The sequence below is a fragment of the Metopolophium dirhodum genome, chromosome 1 (assembly GCF_019925205.1).
Source record: "Metopolophium dirhodum isolate CAU chromosome 1, ASM1992520v1, whole genome shotgun sequence".
Classification (NCBI taxonomy): domain Eukaryota; kingdom Metazoa; phylum Arthropoda; class Insecta; order Hemiptera; family Aphididae; genus Metopolophium; species Metopolophium dirhodum.
In genome coordinates, this window is record NC_083560.1 from 70,823,800 (window position 1) to 70,851,500 (window position 27,701).

General features: G+C 32.7%; 2 protein-coding genes and 3 pseudogenes across 2 annotated transcripts; 1 reads left to right on the plus strand and 4 right to left on the minus strand.

Moving 5' to 3' along the window:
• Window positions 1–405: 405 nt before the first annotated feature.
• LOC132941207 (uncharacterized) lies at window positions 406–1,925 on the minus strand (annotated as a pseudogene).
• A 327-nt stretch (window positions 1,926–2,252) lies between these two features.
• LOC132933902 (putative nuclease HARBI1) lies at window positions 2,253–3,920 on the minus strand (annotated as a pseudogene).
• A 1,472-nt stretch (window positions 3,921–5,392) lies between these two features.
• Window positions 5,393–5,917, plus strand: LOC132933538 (uncharacterized; annotated as a pseudogene).
• Window positions 5,918–16,789: 10,872 nt separating this feature from the next.
• On the minus strand, window positions 16,790–20,793 carry LOC132941224 (uncharacterized protein K02A2.6-like). Its single transcript, XM_061009174.1, has 2 exons — window positions 19,692–20,793; window positions 16,790–19,349 (listed from the first exon to the last, which is right to left on the minus strand). Exons 1-2 carry the CDS (start codon window positions 20,738–20,740, stop codon window positions 16,790–16,792), a joined length of 3,609 nt encoding a protein of 1,202 aa, XP_060865157.1. The 5' UTR covers window positions 20,741–20,793.
• Window positions 20,794–23,880: 3,087 nt separating this feature from the next.
• Window positions 23,881–27,480, minus strand: LOC132941233 (uncharacterized). The gene has a single exon (XM_061009187.1). The coding sequence runs from the start codon at window positions 27,478–27,480 to the stop codon at window positions 23,881–23,883; it is 3,600 nt and encodes a 1,199-aa protein (XP_060865170.1).
• Between the last annotated feature and the right edge of the window lie 221 nt (window positions 27,481–27,701).

Genomic DNA, 27,701 nt, shown 5'->3' on the forward strand with positions numbered 1-27,701 from the left:
AATATCAACTTACGTATAACAACACGTAATATTAAAACTTACTCTAGGTGTTCAAATGTATTGTGATTCTACAAGAAATTAATCTCATAATATGGATGTAATTGGAGCATTGGCACCTATTAGAGATATGGGATCAAATTTCTACGGCCAAACCGCTAAAGTTATAAGAGAAAAAATTAAAAAATTATTTAATGAATGAAGGAGAATTACCATATGATAAGATTTAAAATGTTTTATTCATTAAAAAATTTCATAATATACTGAAAATAAAATAAAAACAAGTATATACTATTTAAGTATAAAATGAATAGCTTCAATTAATGTATGTATGGTATACAAATTAAAAAAACAACCTTTGTAGTTTACAATATAAATAAAATGCAATAAAAAAAATATGTTGAAAATTCAGTTATCCATATCCCTCAAAATGGTTTCAACTAGTACTCCTTGTAATTTCCTTTTTTTGTTATGTGGCAAGTCAGATATTAAATCTACTATGTAATTATAAAATATTGTATCTGATGATATATTTTGTAATGGTAATGGAGATGTCGGTCTTGAAGCTTTAAGCTCTTCCAGTAAAGCTTCTTCAAATTTGTAGTTACTAGCAGATTTCTCTAAATAAAAAATCATTTAATTTCAATTAGTGTAGCAGATAATTGTAATCATAGGCGTGCACCCTGAGGCCTCTGGATTTTTCTTTAATAAATACATAGATATCTATGCTATACTAGTGAACAATTTTTAAAATTTTACATGAAAAAAGTGAAGCCAGTTTTAATATCTCATAGTATAGATATCTGTGAATAAATGTAATAAAAGTTATTAATTAATCAGTTATAATCGACCAAATGATTTATTGGGCTATAGTAGATAGAAACTAGCAAGTGATCTATCACTTAGAGGCTACTGTCTACTAAATATTTAACAGTTTCTATAAATATATTCGTACGTGATATTTTTCAACAGGCTATGAAATATTATAACTTATAATAGTACTTAATAAAATATATTGTTGTTCTATTTAAAAAAGACTGTCCTTTCGGGGAGGGCTGCAGCCCACTGTAGGGGGTCTAAATACGCCACTGATCTTTGATCATATACAATGGTTGGAGTTACAAATATTATTATCAATGTTTTAAATAATACAAAATTTTCCATCCATACTTAATTTAATATTTTCAGTTCCAACATTTTTAGTTTGTAAATCCACCACATGATCAATGTCTTCTCTTTCTCCAATACTAGATACAGTCCTATAGTAAAAATATATTAAGGCAAAATAAATTAAAATTCAAATTTGTCAATAAAAAATAATTGTATGGATTATTTTAAAGTCACCTACTTATTTTTCATCAAAATAACATCATCCTAAAATATTAGACTGTTAAAATGTTTCCACGGCTTTTGAGGTTTTCCTCCTTTTGAACCACTTGCTTTGTTATTTTTTTTTGATTTTATTCTCTTATATTGGTTTTAAGTATACACATTTTATTTCCAAATCCTTAGCTGAGAATGTACCTTTAATCAAAATAAATTATCAAATATTTAAGGCTTTGTCGCCAGCTCGAAAACCCTCATAGGTTTTACCATAAAAGTTTATTTATGAATTATGATATTATTAAAAAATTTACTGTCCCCATGGTAATTATAAAAACAAGATAATCTTTCATAAAATTGTATTTTATAAAGTGATCTTTTTATTGCATAGGTATTTAAGTAATATAATATTCAAAAGCTACTTACAATTCAATTCCTTTATGATTTCTTCCCATACCTTATTAAGAGCATTGGGATATCTTTTTTTCTTTTAGAAGTCGATGATCCCATAATGGCCTTCTTTTCTGCACTTCAAGAATAAGTTGTGATGTTGAAGTCTGAAGTAAATGGTTTATTTAAATATTTTTACCCTCCACCCTCTTCATATTACGTCAAAGTGATATTAGATTATATTGATTTTCAATAAGTTTTTAAAATAATCAGACAAAATATTTCATTTATTAAACAAATACTCAGTGTAAAAAAGCCTGACATTTTTTATTTTTTTACCAATTGTATGTTTAAATTGCTCAATTGGGCATAAGTTAATTATAATAAATAAATAAATAAATATGCATTTAAAGTTAACTATATGGATACTTTTACCTACTCAGTTCATATATATTATAAATATAGGTTAGGTTAGGTTATAAATATATATATTGGATATATTTTGATGAATGTAAAATTAAATTATTTACAGTAGAAGCATCATCAAATTATGATATATCACTAGATTTAAATCAGTCCTCTAAAGATATAGTTAATAACATACAAGACACTAAAGTTTGAACCCAGGTTTTAAATTTAGATTTAAAAGTAGGTAATATATGTCTCAATCTTCATAAGACCTACAACAAAAGAGTAGAAATATTTGTGTTAGAAAAAAGTATACAAATAAATTAAACAGTCTCCACTTTTTTAATAAATTACCTAAGAAACAATTAATTTCTTTTGTCTATACCATTTCTTTGTGTGACTGCTATTGGAACACCTTCATTTTGATGAAATTCATCAATTTGAATGTCAAAGTCTTGGTCATTATCTTCAATATCATATAAATCATTGTTCTTAAGAGCCAAATTATTTAAAATACAAGCACCAGTCACAATAAGACTCATTAATTCAACTGACTTTGATTCTAGTGACCTACAAATTGAGTAATGTTTTTAGTTTTCTTCTGGTACCTTTATTATATTTAATATCATAATAAACTAAATAAACTACATAATAAACTTATAATAAACTATATTAAATTAAAAATCATTACTTGAGTCTTCGAAAACGCCCTAGTAACAATCCAAAAGCTTGTTCAATAACCACTCTAGTTGAACTTAATCTTTTATTGAATAATTTTTCTCTATCTGACAATATGTGGGTAGCCTTGTATAGAACTAAAAGGCTCTCAAGTAATGGAAACACAGAATCACCAAGAATATGAAGATTTTTAGAAATCATTTCTTGAGGATTGTTTATTAAAGTTTCTCCTAATAAAGAATTTTTAAAAACTCTTGCATCATGCGAACACCCGGGCCACCCAGAAAATATGTAGATAAATTCTAAATGAGCATTACAAACAGCCTAAGAATTTAAAAATAAATAATTAGGTTTTTTCTTAAATATCATTTATACCAGTAGAACAATTGACTGGAATATTTTGCGGTTGGTGTAGTTACTCCTTTTAGCTTTTGCTGAATGTATATGGCAGTCGTCAATACATCCAATAGTATTTGGTACATAATTCATTCGTAAGTTTTTAAAATCTTGCACAGTTTCTTAAACAAAAACAGTTGAATTAAATTATGTTAATGATTACACAAAATCATGATCTACTGGTTTCTGAACTTCCTCTAGGCCATATTATGAATTCATCAAGAAGGTTTGACAGTGCACGTATATATTTATGTATAGTATGATATGCATTCCCTCTATTTAACCCGGAAACGATCACCAACTTGACTGTAAAATGGTCAACAATAATAAATATTATTAAATAATACCTACTAAAATAAATCATTTTTGTTAATTACCGAAATGTCTCAGTGTTACTTAAGTACCAAATAGTCATTAGAGTAGCTTTCTGAAAATCAATCCCAGGTCTTCACTCTTTCTGCTTTTATATTGTGATATTTATACAAAGGTTGCATTTTACACATTAAAACCTTTATTACAAATTATATAAAAATAATAATAAATAGTAAACATAATTTAATTACCTCAACTGAATTTCTCATGAGTCTGAAATGACTTTTAAAATCAATGTCATCATATAAACTGGTCACTAACATGAAATTTGTAATATGGGCTTTCGAATTTTTCAAGAGCAGTTGAATTAATAGCTTTTTCTTTTTATCTAAAGATTTATTTATATTTTGTAGGTGATTTAAACTAAATAATAATACTAAATTATTATTCATTATTTAAGAATTTGATCACCTACAAATTATTAAAAGATTCAACTTGGTACACACTCACAACAAAAATTTTAAATTAGTATTTCTGAATAGTGAATTCTGATATTATTTAATTAATTCAATATTATTAAATGCTTAATTCCATAAGAATATTTTGATATAAAAATATAAAATATCAATGAACCACACAATTGATAAGACAGTGATAATAATTCTGGTTATTGCGGTTAAAAGAATTAACCAACATGTTTCAGCGTATTAACAAAAAAAGCGTTCCTAAATTATTACCAATCCACTGAACAATCCGCTAGATTAGTTGATGAATTTAGGAACACACGGTATCCGTAGGAATAGGTACTGTTAAATACTAAAAGCATTTATTTATGCATTATTCTATATTATATACTTCAATAGTAAAAATATTAATTTTTTAATAGCAGATATTTATTTCTGTGTTTTAAATCAAAAATTACTATATTTATATAGTATACAAACACAATTTATTTTTTTTTTACCACTTCACACTCAATAAAGTCAAACGGGCTATCCAAAAATACACCTTGAAGAAGTCCCTGGGCTATGACCTAAATACTGCTGAAGTACTGAAGTAGTTAGATGTCTCCGCAAAAAAGCTATAGTTCTTGAAACATATATATATTTAATGGATGCTTGTTACTTTCTTACTTTTGAATCCTATACTAGTTTAATGAAGTATTCAAATACCCACATATTTTTCAATTCTTCATGACTCATGAGTATTTATTCCAAATACTTTTTAAATGTATTTTATCCTAGTCTATTAATTATTATAGGTTTGGTTATTTAAAGAAGTCACATTAGTATTGTGTCCTAAATTGTTTTATATTTTGTTCTATAGTAGAAAAACAAATAGGTGGCATGTACGTCCAATATTTAAGGAAAGAAAAACTCATAGACTCATAGACCACTGTCTATTAGCAGAGTTTCAGCTATCAAATTCTGCTATGTATTATAATTTTCTTAGAATGAGCTCAATATGTTTTGAAAATTTGGTTCAACTGATTGGTCCAAGTGTACAGCGTGTACCATCTCGGCCTGATATATTATCAGTTGGTGAACTTTTAACATGTACTCTTAGGTAAATTACTCATATTGAAAATGTATTCTAATGAAGGTACTTTTCAAGCAAATTTTTTAAGTTTAATCTGATAGAAACAGGTACATTGTTTTCTCTTGTAGATATTTGGCCTCTGGTGACAGTATGATGGATATAGGTTATGCCTTTAGAATTGCACAACCTACAGTTTCAAAACTTATTAGACAATGCTGTACAACTTTATGGGATGTTTTATGCAATAAAGCAATTACTTGGAAATATTTTAAAAATATTTACATGTGTCTATAATCAAATAAATTAGTTTAAAATTTAAACATATTGACTTCATTATTTTAAGGTACTAATGAAACCACAAACTGAAAATTGGGTATCGATAGTCAATTAATTTAATATGAAGTGGAATTTTCCAAATTGTGTTGGGAGTATTGATGGCAAACATGTTGTTCATCAGGTGCGGATTCTAAAAATATATATTTTAAAATTACACATAACAGGTATATTTATTTAACAATAGTTATTAATTTAATAGGCATTTGCAAACAGTGGATCTACTAACTACAACTATAAAAGGACCCATAGTATTATTCTTTTAGCTGTTTGTGATGCATCATATTGCTTGACATTAGTTGACATAGGAATTCCAGGAAGATGTAGTGATGGCGGTGTTTTTAGAAATTGTAGTTGGGGTAAACAAATAATTAATAAAACAATTAATTTTCCCAATGCTATTGAAATTGATGATGAAAATGGTCCCATATTGTGTTGTTGCTGATGAAGCATTTCCTTTATTAACAAATGTTATGAGACCATATCCAGGTAGATCAAAAGAAAATTTATCTGACATCAAACCATTTTTAACTATAGGTAACAACTAAAAAGTATTCATATAAAAGATTTTAAATTTAAATATATAAAGAAATAAATTTAATTATTAGACTTAGCCGTGCAAGGCGTACAATCGAAAATGCCTTTGGTATATTGGCTAGCAAATGGAGAGTATTTCGATCACCTATAACAGGAAGTGAGAAAACTGTTATAGCAATAACCAAAGCTGCAGCTGTCTTACACAATTTTGTTAGAATATCTGAAAAAACACAGGTACTAATAATTTATTAAAATTTGTTATAGAAAATGAAAACACTACTTAAAAATGTTCATCTTAAGGGGGAATATGCGATTGAGTTTTTGACGAATTCCGTCGGAGAGCGTTACTAATAATCAGAATCGCGCAATACCCCTACTCTAACTATCTTCGACCTACTGTTGGAAGACGGCGCGCTGGCGACTCAGCAGCGATTCCCACTACTCACGTTCGATTACTATTATTATCTATGCCACTGAAATAATAGTCGCACCACGATATAAAATATAAAAATAATAATAATATTATTTCTGAATATTACTTTGAAGACATTATAAATAAATATCAAAATATAGATATAATCATACATATTATAATATTATGTTGTTTGCTAGTTATTATTGTACAGCTCGTATATTTGGTAATTGCATTTATGATATTGCTATGCATTACCTACCACTATTGGCAGAGTCAATATTTTGTCATTTTAGTCATTCTACGGTGAACGTGTAGTGTGAGCTCATATTTTATTAATAACGTATTTACTATTGTGTTTTATATTGGACGAATAAATTATGGCAAACAAAAAACACGGTAAACAGTCTAAATGCACAACAAAAGTGCAAAATCTAAGTGCGTAAAAAACTTAGTGTCTGGTAAATACTGAAAAAAGGAAAAAAAAAGAAGCTAATACTAATAGAATTGAAGAGGATATCGAAAACCCGACCATAAGGTAACGAAGCAGAAGTATAAAAAGTATTTAAATTTACGTTAGGTTATTAAAAAATGTATGTGTTTTTGACTAATTGTCTCAACTCTAAAGACTAATAATATAACTTATTAAACATTTTACAAACACCTAATGACGAACCCAGTGCCTTAACTAGGTTTTATGAATTGAACCTACTGTATTAGATAATAAAATACTAAAATGAATTACTTTGTTATTTTTTATTTACCTTATTATATAGCTTTTATTGTTTATTTTCTTCTCTCAAATTTACACCTAAGACTTCTATAAATGTCGGGGGTCCCAATTTATTATAAACTGAGGCCCCTTGGTGGTGCTGAGCACCCTTGCCCCCCTCCCCCCCCGCTAGTTACGGCACTGGACGAACCTTAGGTAAATTACATTTTCAAGCATTTCTGTTTTGGGAAACAATTTTATTTGTATAATACCTACCTAATAAAAATACGTATAAATAACTCATATTAAGTAATACTTATAACTTATAAGTATTACTTAATAGATTTTTGGGTTACTTATAAGTTATAAGTAACCCAAAAATCTCCAGAATGATTTGAAAATGCTATTCAGAGGTTTCACTGTATTTTCACCGGCTTTTTTATTTTTAAAAAAATGTTTGAAAAGAATTCTATGTTAAAAAGCTTGAAAATATAATTCAAAGTTCCTCATAAGTTTTTCTTGTCATAGTTTAAAAATATCGATAATCCATATACCGGCATAATTTTTTAGTAAAAATTTAAAATGTTTTTTATTTATGATAGTGTCAATATAGATGAAATTGACCATCCGGGACGTACATTTCACCAGCCCCCCCCAAACATAATTTTTGACATTTTTTTTTTGCAAAACATTAGTGTGCCATTAGTGTGAATTTGTGTGACTATTTTCAGAATTTGTGCGATACTGGTTTAACCGTAAATTCAAAAATATATATGGGGGGCTGTAGAAATGTTCCCCAGCCCCCCCTCATAGAAAAAATTACAATTTTCAAATTTTTCTTTTGCCAAACATTAGTGCGTCATTAGTGTGAATTTGTGCGACAACAACCAGAATTCGTGCGACACCCGTTATACTCGGAAAAAATCGTTTTTCCATTTTGAGCATTTCCCCAGCCCCCCCTCATGGAAAAAATTACAATTTTCAAATTTTTCTTTTGCCAAACATTAGTGCGTCATTAGTGTGAATTTGTGCGACAACAACCAGAATTCGTGCGACACCCGTTATACTCGGAAAAAATCGTTTTTCCATTTTGAGCATTTCCCCAGCCCCCCCTCATGGAAAAAATTACAATTTTCAAATTTTTCTTTTGCCAAACATTAGTGCGTCATTAGTGTGAATTTGTGCGACAACAACCAGAATTCGTGCGACACCCGTTATACTCGGAAAAAATCGTTTTTCCATTTTGAGCATTTCCCCAGCCCCCCCTCATGGAAAAAATTACAATTTTCAAATTTTTCTTTTGCCAAACATTAGTGCGTCATTAGTGTGAATTTGTGCGACAACAACCAGAATTCGTGCGAACCCGTTATACTCGGAAAAAATCGTTTTTCCATTTTGAGCATTTCCCCAGCCCCCCCCTCATGGAAAAAATTACAATTTTCAAAATTTTCTTTTGCCAAACATTAGTGCGTCATTAGTGTGAATTTGTGCGACAACAACCAGAATTCGTGCGACACCTGTTGTACTCGGAAAATTTTGAGCATTTCCCCAGCCCCCCCCCTCTCCACCCATTATGGAAAAAATTACAATTTGCAAATTTTTCTTTTGCCACCATAAATTTTTGCGCTGTCTTCCAGGTAAGTCGAAATATTAAATTTTAACATTGGATCTAAATCAAAAATTTTCATATTCAGTCATCACCAATATTACTTAATGTATTCAGATATAAAATAAGACCTTTTATATATTGCATGCTTGTTTAGAAAATAATATCACATTATTGTACTTTCAGTATGATTTTAAATACGATTTTTTTAAATTTTATTTTTAATAAATCGTTGTGGTAGATCTTATTAAATTTAAATAATATGTAAATGTACAAACTATAGACAACACAATATTATATCAATGAATCAAAATAAGGTTTCTAAAATTATATACCTATGTAATTTATCTTTTTAATTTAAGCTAAATTAATTTTGTTATTTACAATTAAAATAATGAATTCATAAATACTTTCTTGATACTTAGTAAAAATAATTATATGGCCTGTGCCAGAGTAAGGTAATGTGTGCCCGATCCACTGCGACCTCTTATATCGGCTATGCGCGCCTTGCTCTCAACATTGTCTTTCCGATATAAATCTAAGAACATCAATGCTTGGCCTGGTATGCATTATTTTGTTTGTAGGTTTATTCAACCTGGATTCGTCTAATATTTTCGCAAGACACATAGGTAATTATAGTGTTATATTAAAGCTGTAAGGATTGGTTTTGTGTAGGTATTTGAATTTATTAAACATAATATTAGCGTAATATTTGTATTCTCTATATTTTTCCTTTTAATATGATAACACATTTTTATTATTGATAATATTTGACACAACTTTAATTTAAATTGTATTAATTAAGAACTCAATATATCAAATTTTTTTCGGTATCGGTCAGCTTGTAAATTATAAGATCCATGTGGGAAGCCAGTTTCACTAGCTCCACTCGGTAACGGGGGATTTTTAGAATACACATTTTGCGTAAGATACAATGGAAAGTAAAAATTATTGTGGTCTTGCCAGGTTACTCGAAATAGAGTTAAAATGTTTTAATTGGTTGATAAAATGTATATAATTTCGTCAGTGAAGTAGCAGAACACTGTTTTCTAGTTGTATTTTCTTTTGTTAATTAATTGATTACCTATATTTAAAATTACTAATAAGATTTTTTTTTATAAAATAGACCGTACTATGTTTATTGAATCCATAATGGTAAATTTATAATTACTGATACAGTGAAATTAGTTGGTAACTTAACTACTTACGTGTTAGTGCAATAATTGCAGTGCATGTATGTATAATGAATAGATAGAAAATTCAACATTACAATAAAAGATGAGTATAAATATGACATTTATCTTATAAATTATATTAAATTTGGCAACTTTATACAATGGTGACATCGTATTTTAGTATTTAATACGCGCAATGTAAACCAATAAGGTTCGCGCGCAATCGTATTCAACCCGCCCCGCTTACTCCACATGGTTGAATCACTGTGTTCTGAGGTCACTGAAATCAGGAAATTTCGGTAGCCTGGGTACCAGGATGGTATAGTTTACATTTTATATAATTTAACTATAATTTATTATTATTTTACGTCATTCGCACATACATAATTGTAGGTATTGATGGTGTATGGTAGTGTAGATTGCCGAACATTTGAGGTACTGATCTGTCGACATATTTATATTATTATTATTGCACGCAGATAATCACCAAACAACTTTAGAACACGAATATTAAAACGAACAAATATTTTACTGACTAAATCACTCCTTTATATTATTTTTGTATTGGTACTTCTTATTAGCAAGTTAGTTTTTGTTATTAATAACGTGTGTAAAAATACATCTAATAATAACCTTATTATGGAATAACATTTTAGTTTATTTGCTTATAATATGCATATTAATAGTCTGTAATCACTAATCGTATTTCAAACATTTGTATGATTTGCTATATTGATGTTATAACAAATCAGTTCCGAATAATATTTTGTTTTTAGTGACGTATTGATTTTCATCGAGAACGTTTGTTGTTTGAAGTGATTTTTATTAATAATAATATATTGAGTTTAATTTTGATCAATTATTGTGAACATGGGTGGAAGAAAACCAGCTGTGGCACCATCAGTGACTATTGATGCAATTTTACTTTTTAAAAACGAAATTATTGTTTCACATGACGTCGATAATGCTAGTAAGTACCTACAGTAAATTATAATGATTGTGTGTTATTAACATATTAAGATCTATACATTGCAATAAAAAGAAAAACATTAGTTTAGTTTTGATATTTACCTCAGTACATATTGCAGTACTAAGAATCTAAGATTTGTGTATCATGAAGATACTTATATAGATAAGTACAATCAATTATAATGTTGATGTTATAGTTTAAGGTTAAAACATTTGAGTATTTGACAAGACACTGAGTTGAACCGAATACAATTTTATTTAATGTAGGTAAATTGAAATTGAATGTAATGTTATAATATATTTTACTTCACCGATTACCAGATAGCCACTGAGCCAGCGATGAAACAATACTGCTTTGGGACGCGTATAATATGTAGCGTGTCAACGAACTATATTGTTATAAATGTATAAAAATAATTATGTGATTCCGTGTTGGCGTGATATACTAAACGAATGTAAGATGAAATTATGATATATTGATGTATTCAGATTTCAGGGTGTATCTTATATCGTAGCCCTCGTGGTGTTTAATGATTATGAGTCGTCAATTGGAATTTGAAAAAACAAAAGATGTATTTCTTTATATTTTGAACCTTGTAGTATCTCCACAGTATTTTATTTTTTTTTTTTAAGAGCGTCTAAACTTTGAATTTTGACAACATTTTTAATAATCACTACAATAAATTTGCAAATTATTTTTAGTTGTAAATTATGAGATTTTCTTTTAATATCCGTGGATCAAAATCGTTCCAAGGAATCAAAACGATTGTACAAGACGTACATGTCCCCAACCCCACCCGTTTCCTTTTTCAACTTTTTTCAACGCTAATATTATATAGTACTTCATTCCTGCCAATTGCTGCCACCACTTCCAGAATTCCTGCTTAATTACCGCCCCCGCAAAAATCAAAAAACCATGAGCGGGGTTTGGAAACGTACTGTCCAATTATAATTCTGAAAACTGGTGATCTATAAATCTATATTCAATAAAGCTTAGGTGAATAAAAATCTTTAGTAAAAAAATATAACATAAATTAAAAAATCACCAATGGATAAAACAAATCTAAAAAAAAATAAAATAAATATAAATCGAAAAATATAATAAAAATATAAATAAAAAATCTGTGATAAAAGACTTATATTTCATAAAAATATCTCTTTATTTGATATAAAAGCATAATTGAATAAATATAGATATATTTTTTTAAATATAAATTTTTTATCATATATAGATTTTTATTTTTTTGAATATAATTTTTTTATCAAATTTATATATATTTGTATTAAATATAATTTTTTTATAAAATATAGATTTTTTTATTTGATTTATATTTAATTTGTTTTATGCAAACAAAATTTTTTTTGGAAAATATAGATTTTTTATTATTATTTTTTATTAATAATTAATATTTTTAATTAATAGATTTTATTTATTTACAATAAATTTTTTTTTCAATATATACATTTTTTTATAAAATATAATTTTTTTTATTAAAAATTGGATTTATTATTAATATTTTTAGATTTCTTTTTGGATTTTAATAATTTTTTTATTAATATTTTTTTTTTATATATAGATTCGTTTTATATAATCGAGATTTCATATACAACTAAAATTGTTCTATAGATAGTTGTAACGTCACAGCATTTTTTGCATTAATATTATTATATCACCAACATACCTGTACCCATATTGCCACTAATGAGCACACCTTAATTATATATTATTATGATTATCGCGCGCTAATGCAGAAGTGACCGCAGTATTATGTAATAATTGTCCCCTGGCCCCCACAAACCCGCAGTGTACGGTGTCCACATGTCGCCACACACGGCCGCCGTTGCCATCGGCGCTTTCGTCGCGTCCGGCGGCACCGCACCGGCAGAACAATACTGTACACCCCGAAAATCTAATGTATTCCCGCAATATGACGACACTGACCTGCCCCACTCAACACAAAAAAGCTCCGCCGCCGGCATAAGACCACCGCCGTCGCCGGGTCTCCGTCTCAATACACTTTTTCACCTACGCTCTACCTGGCTGGTACTGGCGGCTCCACACCTGCTCGGTCGAGACCATTTACCCGTCTGTTCGACAATCAACACAACCACCCAGGAACCACGCGGCACACAGGTCTTTTCGACCCACCAACGGACTTCTTGAATATACACCAACTGCCATCAACATTTTCGACGCCATTTTTTCCACCATGATGGGCTAAGTCCACCACGAGGGCCCGGGCGGCGGCCGACAGCTGTCAACATCGACCATGCATGCTGCACGCGCATCAAGTCGTAATATACCTACTTTCCCCTGTTTCCCCCCTTTACCAGCACGTTTTCCCGGTAACCCTGCGAGGACCCACCATGAGTGATATGGTGCGTCGCCTCCCGTGGGCCGGGAAAACATGCGACAAATTATATATGATTTTGTAATTGCCATGTGCCAATATATCTCGTTCATAACCTTCGCGTCATTCTTATTATTATTTTGATATCATTTCCCCTAAATTAATTAAATCCTCGGCATTCAGTTGTCGTTGCGTGTACAAAGCCTGTGAGCTCCACCGACTTGGCCCTCGGGTCATCACGCGGTGCGGCTCACAGGTCGCGACAAAAGTGCTCCCCTTTTGTCGTGGGTGGTTTACGGAGCCCTAAAAAGCTCCGGATTCTCTCATAGTTTAGATTCTGAGCGAAGCGATGAATGTATTGATTTTACAATCATTGTCATTGACTTAAAATATAACACTATCCATTACAGTGACTCATTTGTAACCTATACTGCAGAACGGTATTCACTTTCCTTTTTTTTTATATTAATTTTTTAAAGCCTCTTCAATATAATATGCTATTTTTGTTTTGATTAGAAATTGTAGTGGCTACAAATAAAATATGGAATGATATAAGTCAACACTTGAATTATAAAATGTCTCCTAATGCAATCCATACATTCGTACAATTAGGACGACATGGAATTTTGGAAAAACTTGGTGTTTATACAAAAAAATCTGTACCTATAATCGCCCCTATCACAGAATTTGAAGATTACACTAAGAGTGGTAAGTAATTTTAAATTTAAAATCAAGAATAATTTATTGTTTTTTTAAATATTCTGTAATTTTTTATTACCTCTAGTAATTATTTTACTTACTGTAAAGTTTTGTTAAAAATAAAATCTATTGTTAGATTATATGCATTTCCTATTACATTCTAAACGGAGCAATGAATGTATGATTTGACAGTGGCATGTGCTTTTTTTTATTGTTTTTTTGTCACCAAAAGACACCAGACAATAGACAATTTTTTACTAATTGAAAGTTATATCATAGTTTATATGATGTTGATTTCTGTTGGTAAAAAAAATCTTGTTGGACTTTGGTCAAAAGCTAATCAGTTTTCATCAAAATCAACTTTTTATGTAATTCAACATTTTTATATTAGCATTATCTATAGGTACATTGTTAAACATAATCAAAATATTTTTCATCAACTAGGTATACAAAAAAAATTAAGCTGGCTTTTGAAAATTGACTATAACGTTAGATAGTTAGGCAAGTTGTACTTAACCCAATTAAAAATTAAATACATTAGTCACCACTTTTTTAAGAGCTTTTAAACTTCAATAAACAACATTTTAAAAAATAACGAACATTTTAAAATTAATAATGCATAAATATTTAATTTTCTTTTTGTGCATTGAATGCTTGTATTATCATAATGTTGTAGTTCTCTATAAAATGAAATCCTATACAATATGTAAAATAACGTATACTTACATTTTTGATTCGTAAAAAATGTTATTTGGTCAAGTGGTACATGAACATTTTCAAAATGTGTAGGTAGTACTTGGTTATAAAAAGGTTGAGAACCGCTGATCTAGACTGATTGATACTCAGAATATTTATTTTTATTTTAAACCACTAATTTATTGTTCAAGGCAGAGTTGACGGATTTCAGTACACATATTTTCGTATTTCATGGAATACTTGATTATTTTTTCATAAAAAACTCGTTTTCACGAAGGAGTCATTATAATATAATACCTTGATATACTCAAATTAATAATTATACTTTATTAAATTAAAAAAAAAAAAAAATAAGAAGTTATAACATTTCACCAAATTTTAATTAAATTGTTAACTTATATTAGTTTGTATACTTCCAATTTTTTTTTGAGTACCTACGTTCAATTGTGTTTAATTTGAAGTTACAATATACAAATTATTACAAATTAGTTAAAAATACGATTTAAAATAAAATAGTTAAGAACATTTGTCTTTAGATGAATACGAAGAATTTATTAGTGAAAATGATATTGATATGCCATCAAAAAATTTCATATTTACTTTATCGGCTGACGAATGGCAAAAAATCCAACCAAAAGAAGTTGTTTATAAATCAACAAAAAGTCACCAGAGTTCACGATCATACTTAGCTTTACAAAAAGGAAATTGGACACCAGTACTCGCCGAACATTTGTGGATACATACAGAATTGCCTTGTACTTTGACTTTCAAAAGGGCTAAGGTTTATCCAATTGGACAAGTGTATGTAAAAGTTATAGGACGATGCTCAGTATGCGGATCAAATTTTGAAGGATCGGTATTACACAAACCAGCGGAAAACACAAAGTAATAGTCATATTCTTCCTATTTCAAAATGAACAATTTAATTCACTGATTAAATACACAAAATATTTAAATAAACATATATATCTTAGAGTACTTATGGAATGTACGTACAGAGGCAATTTTCACGAAATACACAATAATAAAAAAAGACGAATGGTTGGCCCAGCGAAAGAGAAAGCAGCCAAACTTCTTTGTGAAAATGGAATTTCTTGTCAATCATATAGAGAATTAGAAGCTAATCGTATTGTAAAAATAGGTAGGTAGATATTACAAAAATTTTCAAATTACAAATTCTTTAAGAACATTCTATTATATTTAATAAATATTAATATTTATTAATATTTTAACTCTGTGTAAATACAATTAAAATCATACATTCATAAATGTAATAATTAATTTGTTAAATATTTAGGAGCACCAGAACCTGCGATTTTACCTTCGGGAAATGCGTTACGAATTTTAAAATATCGTTCCATTGAAAACAAAAAAAGGCATAAAGATGTATTAACCGCTCTGTCATTTATGAGAGAAGAAGATGAGTTTAAGGATGTTCTTCATTGTATGGGAGTACATCCATTTTTTTTACATTACTATTGTAACGAACAAATTCATATTTATCGGAACTACTGTAGAAATGTTAGTTATCCAAAGTTGATTATTGATGCTACGGGATCAGTCGTTAAACATTTTACGAAATTTGGACGAGAAAAAACAAAACGCGTTTTCTTATATGAAGCTCTTGCCTATGATGATGATAAGAAATACGGATTTACTGTATCCAACATGTTGAGCGAAAGGCACAATAGTACATCGATTTTTTTTTGGCTGTCAGAATGGTTAAATTGTAACGTTCAGCCTCCGAAAGAGACAGTTTCTGATATGTCATTAGCGCTTTTATCGGCGATTACACAGTGTTTCACACAATACTCTTCACTTAGAACATATATCCAAGTTTGTGCTGATATCGTTATAAAATAAGTACCTTTTCACGGTTCAAACTACATACCTAGGTACTGTTACGTATTTTATATATAAGATAGGCGAAGGTACACACACGAGCATTGACAAAGTACGACTGCTTTATTTATCATTACGCACGACGGCGGACACACATAATAATCACATAATGTTGTATATATATATATATTTATCGTTACAGATAACATATCGGAGTATCGGACACACCGTACAATGTACATACATAACATCTTTCCCTTCTATATAATTTTAGTACAATAAATTAACTTATACAAAATTCATACAATTTAGAAAATAATAATAATGATTTAACATTTACAATTTTACACAATACATAATAAATATAACTTAAAAATTTAAATAGATAAACAATATATTTTTTTTTTTTTTTTTTTATTCAAGTTCCCTTGGATGTACCTCATCATTTAAATAACTCTTTTTCAATTTGTTTACATGCATTAATCTGATTTTATCACCAACCCGGACTAAATAACTGCACGTTCCCAACATTTTCATTATACGTCCAGTTAACCATTTCTGCCCTTTTGAATTATTTCGAACAAGAACTTTATCATTTATTTCGTACTTAGTAACATTAATATTTTTATTCTTTTCTACAATATTTGGTGGTTTTAATATGGACAAATGATTTTTTGGTTTAAAATTATATATTAAATCTGACGGACTACAACCTGTGCTTGTTGTTGGTGTGTTACGATATGATACTAAAATATTATTAATTTTTGATTGTATTCTTTTTACATCTCTCTCTACACACAAACTCTTTATTAATAATTTTTTTATCGTTTGCACTCCTCGCTCTGCCAACCCATTAGACTCTGGATTGTATGGCGGCGAATGTACTAGTTTTATACAATTTTTCTCACAATATGCTTTAAATTCATTTGCGCCAAAAGGTGGACCATTATCGGTTACCATTATCTCTGGGGAACCAAAACGACAAAAACAATTTTCTAAAACTTCGATTACTTTTGAAGCCGTTGTACTTCCCATTGCAAAACACTCAATCCATTTGCTAAAACTGTCAACAATGATTAATAATTTAACTTGATTTATTTCTAGAAAATCGATGTGTATTCTTTTCCAAGAATCTGATGGATTTTCCCACGGAATATACACTTTCTCACTAACATTCTTATCGTTTTGATTACATTGGCATTCCGTACACGTCTTAATAAACTTATCTATATCAATATCGATATTAGGCCACCATACATACGACCTTGCGAGCATTTTCGAACGAACAATACCCGGATGGTTTTTATGTAATAACATTAATACGTCTTCTCTTAATGACTTTGGAATTACTACGCGATTACCTAATATCAAACAGTCATTTACTAACGATAATTCTTCCCGTCTTTTATAATATTGTTGGCAATCTGATTTTAACGACTTTACCCCCGGCCAACCTTCTTTCGTATACTGACTTATTTCTTTTAATACTTCGTCTGTACTCGTTTTTTTGCTCACTTCCTTATACGTTAAAGGTAAATTTTCTAATAATAAAATTGAACAAGCATTTTCCCCAGTATTACTACTTTGAGGTAATCTTGATAACGCGTCTGCGTTACTTATGTCTACCCCCTTCCTATGTTGAATCTCGTACTGATAACTAGACAATAGAACTGCCCATCTTTGTAATCTAGATGAAGCTACAACAGGTATATTCTTTGACGGATTAAAAATTGATTTTAACGGCAAATGATCAGTTACTAAAATAAATTTGCGTGCAAACAAGTATTTATGGAATTTTTTTACTGCGAAGATTATTGCTAACCCTTCACGCTCAATTTGTGCATAATTTTTTTCTGCCGCTGATAAGGTGCTAGACGCGAATAAAATTGGCTTCTCCTCCCCATCTATCAAATGACTAAGAACTGCACCGACACCATAGCTAGAACTGTCACACGTAACTACTAGAGGTAAATCTGGATTATACGTGACTAATAATTGACTTTTTATTAATACCTGTTTTATATTTTCAAACGCTGATCGACATTCGTCAGACCAATTCCAAGGTATTTTATTTTTTGTTAAATTGTACAAGGGAGCTAATATAGATGACGACATTGGAATAAAACGTTGATAATAGTTTATGAGACCGAGAAATGATTTTAATTGTACTACATCATTAGGGCACGGTGCGTTTCTTATCGCATCCATTTTATTTCCATCGGGATGTACGCCTTGACAATCTATTTTATGACCTAGAAATTGTACACTTGAACAATAAAACTGACATTTCTCAAAATTTACTTTAACTCTATACTCATTTAAACGTTCTAACACCGCATTAACATTTTCTTCACACTCTGACCTTGACGAGCCGCAGATTATTATGTCATCTAAATATACTTGTACTTTAGAAACACCTCGTAAAATATTTTCCATGACTGACTGAAATATACTTGGCGCTGACGCTACCCCATAACATAAACGATTAAAACAGTACAACCCTTTATGAGTATTAATTGTAAGAAACTTACGACTTTCAGGTGCAACCTGTAATTGTAAATACGCTTCTGCTAAATCCAAAACAGTGAATACACTTCCCCCGGATAACTCATTAAACACATCATCGACTCTTGGTAATGGGTGTAGTTCAATTTGTAATTTTGGATTTAAGGTAGTTTTTAAATCTACACATATTCTAATTTTATTATTTTTTTTTGGTACTACTACAATAGGCGATGCCCAGTCACTAATTGAAACCTTACTTATAACTCCTTCAACTTCTAATCTATTTAACTCAATTTCTACAGCAGACTTTAGTGCATATGGTACTTGATATGCTCTATGGAAAACTGGTACGCTATTTTCTTTTAAAGATAAATTGACCTCATGGTCTTTTATATAATCAGCTGGTTTATCATTTAATTTAACCACCCCGGGAAACTTGAGTTTAATATTGTTAATTACATCTATTTCACTTAAAACGCAATTATTATTATTTACAGAATTCATAATATTTTTCCCGATTTTGCAATCTACATTACTACTTATACAATTTAGACACATATTCGATCTCCAGTTTGAATATAACTTATCTAACCAAGATCGACCTACTAAAACTTTTTTTACAGAGTTTTCCGTTATAATTAAATATAGTTTAATATTTTTTTGATTTGACATCTCGACATTTACAAGTGTTTGACCTAAAACCTTGACTGGTTCACAATTTACAGAACTTAATTGAATATGTTTTTTTTCTAATTTACATGAATTATTAAAATACATATTAAAATATTTAATCGGCATAACTGAAACCGACGCTCCACTATCAACTTCAAACGGAATAAGCTTATTATTAACTTTGATTTTAATCACAAGTGGATTTCCCCCACTATTCTGAGACACATTATTTACTAAATCAATAGACTCTAAATTATTTTTAATTTTTGTCTTACACATTTTCGACGTATGACCTTTTAATTTACATGAAAAACATTCCCACTCTCTGGCTGGACACGTACGGACATCGTGCTTCCTTCCACATCTATAGCATTGACCAAACTTAAGACTTCGTGAACTTTGACTGCCGTGCTGAATTGACTGACCATTTTTTTGACCAGGTTTTGACGACTTCCCAGACCACGGTTTTCCACCAGAATTTCCGTTCCACTTGAGTTCCGACTTCGATGACGAATGTGTTTGACGAGACACATTTTTCCCATTATTGATAAAATTTACTTGTGATTTATTGTTCATTTGTTGTGTTTGATTACAAACCAACTCCGAATCCAAAGCAATTTTACATGCTTCTTCAAACGTTAGGGACTCTATACCAAGTAATTTTCGTTGACACGATTCATCACTTATCCCTACAATAAGCCGATCTCGCAGTGCATCGTTTAAAAACGAACCAAATACACAAAAACTTGATAATTTTTTTAATGCTGTTATGTACTCCCGAGTTGACTCACCCTGGTTCTGTGTACGTTGGTTAAAAATAAATCTTTCACTCACTACAAGACGACGTGGTGAATATATTTCTTCCAATTTGGACACTAACTCGTCGTATGACTTTAATTGTGGTTCCTCCGGCAAACAAGCATCTTTTAATTGACTATATGCTTCCGAACCAATGTATGCGATTAAATAGGACTTTTTATCAGCCTCTTTAACTTTTAAAACGGTCAACTGCGCGTTTAATCGATCTAAATAATTACTGAATGATTCCGAACCCGGTATGTATTGCGAAATATTCGACATTATAATCACAACAAGAAAATTAAATAATATTTTCACCGAATTTTCATCTTCGTCGCCAAATGTTACGTATTTTATATATAAGATAGGCGAAGGTACACACACGAGCATTGACAAAGTACGACTGCTTTATTTATCATTACGCACGACGGCGGACACACATAATAATCACATAATGTTGTATATATATATATATTTATCGTTACAGATAACATATCGGAGTATCGGACACACCGTACAATGTACATACATAACAGGTACGTATCTACTTCATTATACATATCGTATATACTTCGTATATATATTTTATACTTTTAGATTAAGAGCGGAGCGATTGGTATTATAGTATTGAGTTTTCCAAAAAAAGTACAATAACATTTGTTTAACCTTGGTTACAAATACTTTGCAAAAACTTTTTTTTAGTTGAATAAATTGTTGTTTAAAATATTTGTTCGTTAATCACAAACAGATAGGAACTTAACTATTTTTTAAATATTTTATTACTTTTTACGTTTATTAGGTAAATTTAAACTTCAACTAGGTAAATATAAATGTTAACTATTATGTCAGCGTATTTGATAATCAGATTCTTATGAGATTCTTTAAATTACCTATTACACAATTTTATTTTAGGAATAAAATTTAAAATAGTCAATTAGTAAAATATGAAAATATTGATTGTTAAAATACAACGGTAAAACGTCAAAGAAAAATTATTTTATATTATTTAAAATATATTTATTAAAAGCATTTGAGAAGTATTTGAAAAGCCAAAAAAGTATTAAAATAATAGTATTTAAAATTTAAATACAAGTATTCAAATACTTAACAATACATGCTGACGGACAGTTTCTGCTCCGAATCACAGAATCTAATTTAAAACTCTTTAATATGGCTTAATATCTATGGAATAAAGATATCTGTGATGTAATTTATTCTAAATTACTTATCCAGTTATGAAATATTTTTTTGTTAACAGTATAATATATTAAACACTTAACAATAAACTAATGTGCATACTATTGTTTGTAACAATTATTATTTAAAAATATAACAAAATAATTTTGCATTTTTCCGCAATACAAACCTAAGCCGTAAATTGTAAAAATCGTGTCAATATAATTGTATTAAGTTGTTATGTGTATTAATACCAGTTTTATTTAAACATTAAGTTAATGAAGTCTAAATACCTATGTAGTTGAAGCCTCTCACCAAATATATAAAGAAAAACAAATTATAATAGGTAAAAATAATAATTTAAGATTTAAATTTCTTTTTATACGTTTAGATGCTTCATCAGAGTGGATGTTGCGCATTTTATTAAATTAGCTGCACAGTGGATACCTCTAAAAACAATATCCAGGCGTGCTAAAGAAGTTATTTTAAGAACAATTGGACAAATAATAAAATGCAAACATTTTAAAGATTTGGAAAACATTGTACTATCCCTTTTTGTAGTTTTAACAAACGAAACAGATGGATATGACACAAGGTCAAATATGGAAACTCCGTGTGAAAAACATAAAAAAAAATTGATTGAGTATACGTCAGCAGGTAAATTACATTTATTCAACTAACAATGACTTAATTTACTCACACATTTTTATATTTTAAGTACCATTGATAGTCAACTTGAATCAATTATAGTTAATGACGAAACGGAGAATGGTGACAGATCATGGATGGAAGAAGGACTGGTGTATGAACAAACGGAAGATAACCCCTTTCAGAAATGGGCTGAAACCATTTTTGAAAAAAGTATGTAATATAAAAGTCCTTACTGCCGACCCAGAGGTCGTCGGCCGACTCAGCTACACTTAATATTTATTTTAGCCAGTTTTTTTTGTTATTGCCCCACGCTCCTATTTAATAAGCACCGCAACGCAAGACACGGAGGGAAGTGGACACTGTGTGATTAATTTGAGACTAGATGTCAATGAATAACAACAAGTAATACGTTCTTGTGACGGGCCAGAAGCACCGCCTTACTATTCATAAGAAAATTACAATATTTTATATTTATATGCAATGGGCGCCCACTAACTAACTCTACGGGGACAATTTATAATATTGTTACAAATAATATATAATGTCATATCATCAAAATAATAAACAATGATGTTTTACAATGATAATGAATAATATTGTAATCACCGGTCTCCTCGGTATCCGCTGATTACCATCGACAGTGTTGCCACTCGGTCCTTCTCAACGGTCCACTGGTCCACACGACGATCTAACGCTGGCTACTGGGAATCCCACGATGGCCCACGAAGAACAGGTTAAACCAATAAATCATGCCGTGGTCCACGGGAGGCACCGTGAAATGCACTGTTGGAGCCGCGGAAGACGACACGACCCGCACGTTGCCGGCACACAACGCGACACAAAATCGACGGCTACAAAACAAACGCGATCACGAGACAACAAGTCGTTTTAGCGTGCATTTGGTGCGTACAATTAGTACAATGTACCACAGGTGATCGGCGTAAAACTGTACCCGGACGGATAGACCAAAAGGGGAAAAACACGCAAAACCGCCACGGCCGATACGTGACTCGGCACACTCAGAACCACCGATCACGTGAAGGTAGTCTGTCGCGCGAAACCCGGACGTGACACAAGAGCCGGGGTTGCCGCAGCAAAAGTTGCGACGAACGGACGACAACGCACTGACGCGGCGGTGACGGGTTCGCGGTGAGACGGCAGACGGCGATACAGATGGAACAGGCGGGGCGGGGTATCGAATCTTCTCGATGTGGAGTCGACCGTAATTACCGATGACAATTTATTGTTGTCGATAACGATATGGCGGCCAAATTACGGTATTGGGTATTTCCACAGATATCCGACATCCTCCCCCTAGTAAGACGAGCACGTCTTACTACCGAACACTGCCGGATCTTAAGCTGCAAACTGTTGAAACCTGAAGATTGAACTGATGAGGGTTGGATTTGTACTAACCGATTAACCTGAAAATACATTCTTTTTTTTTTTGTAAAGACACATTATAATAGTAACAATTTTAAATACAGATTAGGATATAATTCAAATGCCAGGGCGTATAAATACATAAATTACAAGTGCCCCTAATTTTTTCTGGCAGCTAACCAAAATGCCCCCTCCCCCCGTGACTCACGACCGCGGTGCCTAGGCGCAGGTGCAAAAGAGTGTATAAGTCAGAGAAGGGAACAATAAAATAAAAAATAAGAAATAAACAGACATAGAGATAGAATGGAGATTTAAAATCTCTAGGGATGGCTAATAAGCTTAACCACTTTTACTACCGGACGGGTCACGATACCCGTAGCAGTTCGGAGCCGGACGACTCGGACAACCTTGTCGGAGCCTGGTAATACCTCTATCACGCGACCCATACGCCATTTCAACGGCGGAGTGTTGGCGTCTTTTATTACGACCATATCATCAACCGATATATTTGGAGCGTCACTGGTCCACCGACTGCGAATCTGGAGAGTTTGGAGGTATTCATTGCGCCACCGACGCCAAAACGCTTGAACACATTGGCTGACCAACTTCCACCGCTGTTCCAAGGTCCGAGTTGTGTTTGGAATGTCTGCTTCAGGAACGGCAAGTAACGGTCTGCCTATAAATCGAGGGATGCGGACACATTGTAGATTGGATAAATCGGTAACGAAACTGCACCAGATCTCCGCGATATCTGAAGGCAGCTGTTCATCCCATGACAGCCCAGCTTTCCATACACGTTGCATTAATGTTTTTGCAAAGAATGTGACATGTGATAAGAGTCCGAGTGGATCGAACATTCGCGCTATCAAGGACAACATACCGCGTTTCGTGCAGACGTGTCGTTCGGGTTGAAAAATATACATAAAGGCGTCATCTTGATGGGACCATTGTAAACCCAATACCTTCGTCCCTATGCCAGTAGAATCATCGAGCGACAGTGGTTCGCACGTTCTGTCCTCGGAGGGGATCTTATCAAGTAGGACGGGCGTATTACTGGCCCATTTTTTCAACTCCATGCCAGCACAATGTAAAACTCGAATAAGACCATCTTGAAGGGAGAGGGCCTCGTCCAACGTGTCGCCGCCTGCGCAGATGTCATCCACGTATGTCTGATATAATAAAGCTTCCTTTACGAATGGAAGGTCACTACAATCCTGCTCAGCAATAGACCGCAACACCTTGATCGCGAGGTAGGGGGCACAGTTGACGCCGTAAGTCACAGTGTTGAGTTCATAAGCTTGCAACATTCGATCGGGCGATGATCTCCACAAAATATGTTGGTACCGTCGATGCGACGGAGATACAGATACCTGACGGTACATCTTGCTTATATCAGTTGTGAAGGCAAATCGGTGAACCCGATACAATAATAGGACGTCCACAACATCGCGCTGTAACTTCGGTCCCGGAAGCAAGCAATCATTCAAAGAAACGCCGGAATACGATGTCGCGGAAGCATCGAACACTACTCGTATTTTCGGGTCTTTATCGGTAGGGCGATAGACGGCATGGTGTGGGATGTAGTAATCCCCATTGGACTTGGCTGGAGACATGTGTCCCAACGTCAAATACTCAGACATGAAATCACAATATAAACTTCGGAGACGAGGGTTAGTGGCTAATTTCTTCTCCAAGTGCTCGAAGCGCTTCTCAGCTACGGCGCGTGAGCCACGGAAAGTGTCAACAGAAATTGCTTGGCGGAACAAGAGCGGTACACAAAAGCGACCAGAATTATCGCGGGTACAGCCATCACGAAATATTGCTTCACACTGCCCCTCCTGCGTAAACTGTTCTGGTGCCGCGTCGGGTTCTTCGAGCGCCCAGAACTTCTCTAGCAGCGTTTCGACAGAAGTAGTAAGTGATGTATGGCAAGACACAGAAATATTGGAAGTTGAATTTGAAACCGGCCCGATGATCGTCCATCCAAATACCGTTCCGAATGCTGTCGGAAAAGCATCGCCTACAGACACACGTCTTCCATTTAGAATTTGGGTAAACAGGTCTGCGCCTAATAAAACATCGATGGTACCAGGGTTAATAAATGAGGGATCCGCTAGGGCAAGATGCTGATATTTATCTGCTATCGAACGGGATAGCGGTTGTCGTGGCATATCAGCCGTAATCGTCGGAAACACCCACGCATCAAAATTGAAGACGGGATCTGGTGAAAATCTTGGTTGTACTTGACAGCGCACTAACCCCAAAACGTTTTGTACCTGAACACCGCCGATACCGGATACAGGTAATGTCCACTTTTGCATCCGGAGTCCCAAACGATTCGTGCACTCCGAAGTAATAGCACTAATTTGTGAGGCTGAATCAATGAGCGCCCGGACCGTATGCAACACGCCAACGTTGTCAGACATGTGTATGAGAGCTGTACCGAGAATGACCGACGGTGAAGTATTTTGGCCAAGACATGACGATGTGGTGGCAACGTCTGGTTGCCCCTCATCCGATGAATTCTCTTCTTTGGACGGAGCAGCAAATCCAGCTGAATGCAGAAGCGAGTGATGCCTTCGGGAGCATTGACCGCATACATTTGAAGACTTGCACTTGGTCACCCAGTGTCCTGTACGTAGGCATCGAAAACAAATCTTATTGACTCGCGCCCAATTGTTACGATTTTCTTGCGTCCAACCCTTGAACTTTGGGCATGACGTTAGACCATGAGTACCCGTGCAACATTTGCAAGACGGTGATACCTTTGACGGGTTGCTGCTTGTAACCATAGAGGTATGCAGTGGCGGCTTCCTCGCATTATGAGATGCAGTCTTAGTAGATTTGTGAGAGTTTGATTGTTTTGATGTAGGCTCTGGTGGAATGCATTCTAATATGGCCACACGAGATTTTACAAACTTCAACAACTCTTGTACCGTAGGAAACCCGTTGGCTAGTTGGGCTTCGAATAACTTGATGCTATAGGTAGGCAAGCATCGAGCGGCTATGGAGAATAATATAAAATCGCCTAAATCTGGTAGATGCAGGGACTCGAGCAACGATACGCCTTCATCGAATACCACTAACAATTTGTTTAACTCAACTAAATTTTCTGAAGGAGCTCGTGGTGCGTTTAACAGTTTCTCGATTAGTGAGCGTGCCACCAGACGGGGTTTGTCAAATCTTTCCTCGAGAGTGGACCACGCCAGCCTGTAATTGTGGTCTGATACCGGAATGCCTCGAATAGCATCTCGAGCAGCCCCCTTGCAACACCCAACCAAGTAGTAGAACTTATCGATATCGGATAAATATGTTCGATTGTCCACCGATGTTGTGAATCGATCACGAAATGTAACCCACTCATAAATGTCGCCCTCGAACGTGGGCAGTGGTATCTCAGGTAAGCGGGTAGGTTTGATGACTTGACCACCACTAGACCTCACAGAACCTGCTTTAGTTGATTGGACGGCACCTGGGCTCACATCTATGGCAACATTGTCGGTAATCACTTGTTCGTCTGACTTTTGGACATTCTGGCCGACATCGTTTAATGATACCTGTGAACCGCCGTGTGTAGACGTTGTTATTTGGTCGGGGCAGTATTGCATAAAACGATGGGCGGTTGCTTTTGAAAACGAGACCAATTCGAACATCTCGACGCCCTCCGTGTCGGGATATTCATTGTCAAGCTCTAAATCCAACAAATAATTCAACAATGCTTCATCTTCGATGGTAAAGGACGACAACAAGTGATCGAGGGATTCAACCATTACCAATAGCTGGGGTACCACAGACGTGTCCTCCGCACTCCGAACGGCCACACTATGGACTGCACGTATTTTATTGACGTAACTCTTGCGTTTGACTTCACAACTACGTTTCAACCGCTTGACCCGCGCGACTTCTTCATCACCAGCCATGACGACGGATTTTTTTTTTTTTTTTTTTTAATATGCAAATACAATTAAATACTAAGCGCAAAATGAAATAATTTAGCCCAAAGTAGATTCTCACGCGACCAAGGGCGCGCTTAACGCGACAAAATGATCAAAATTATTCAACAAATTAAATAAAAGGAGCGCGACAAGTAGCGCGCTTCACGCAAAAATAATAATAATAAATTATTAGACGCAAAATCAAA

Bases quoted from the DNA above. Each gene is read 5' to 3' on its own strand.
- LOC132941224 (XM_061009174.1), bottom strand. From the start codon at position 20,740: ATGCTCGTGTGTGTACCTTCGCCTATCTTATATATAAAATACGTAACA. The intron at 19,350-19,691 runs GTCGGTTTCAGT...TTGCGTTTTAAG, and splicing joins TTTGAAGTTGATAGTGGAGC to TGAAATAGATGTAATTAACA.
- LOC132941233 (XM_061009187.1), bottom strand. From the start codon at position 27,480: ATGGCTGGTGATGAAGAAGTCGCGCGGGTCAAGCGGTTGAAACGTAGT.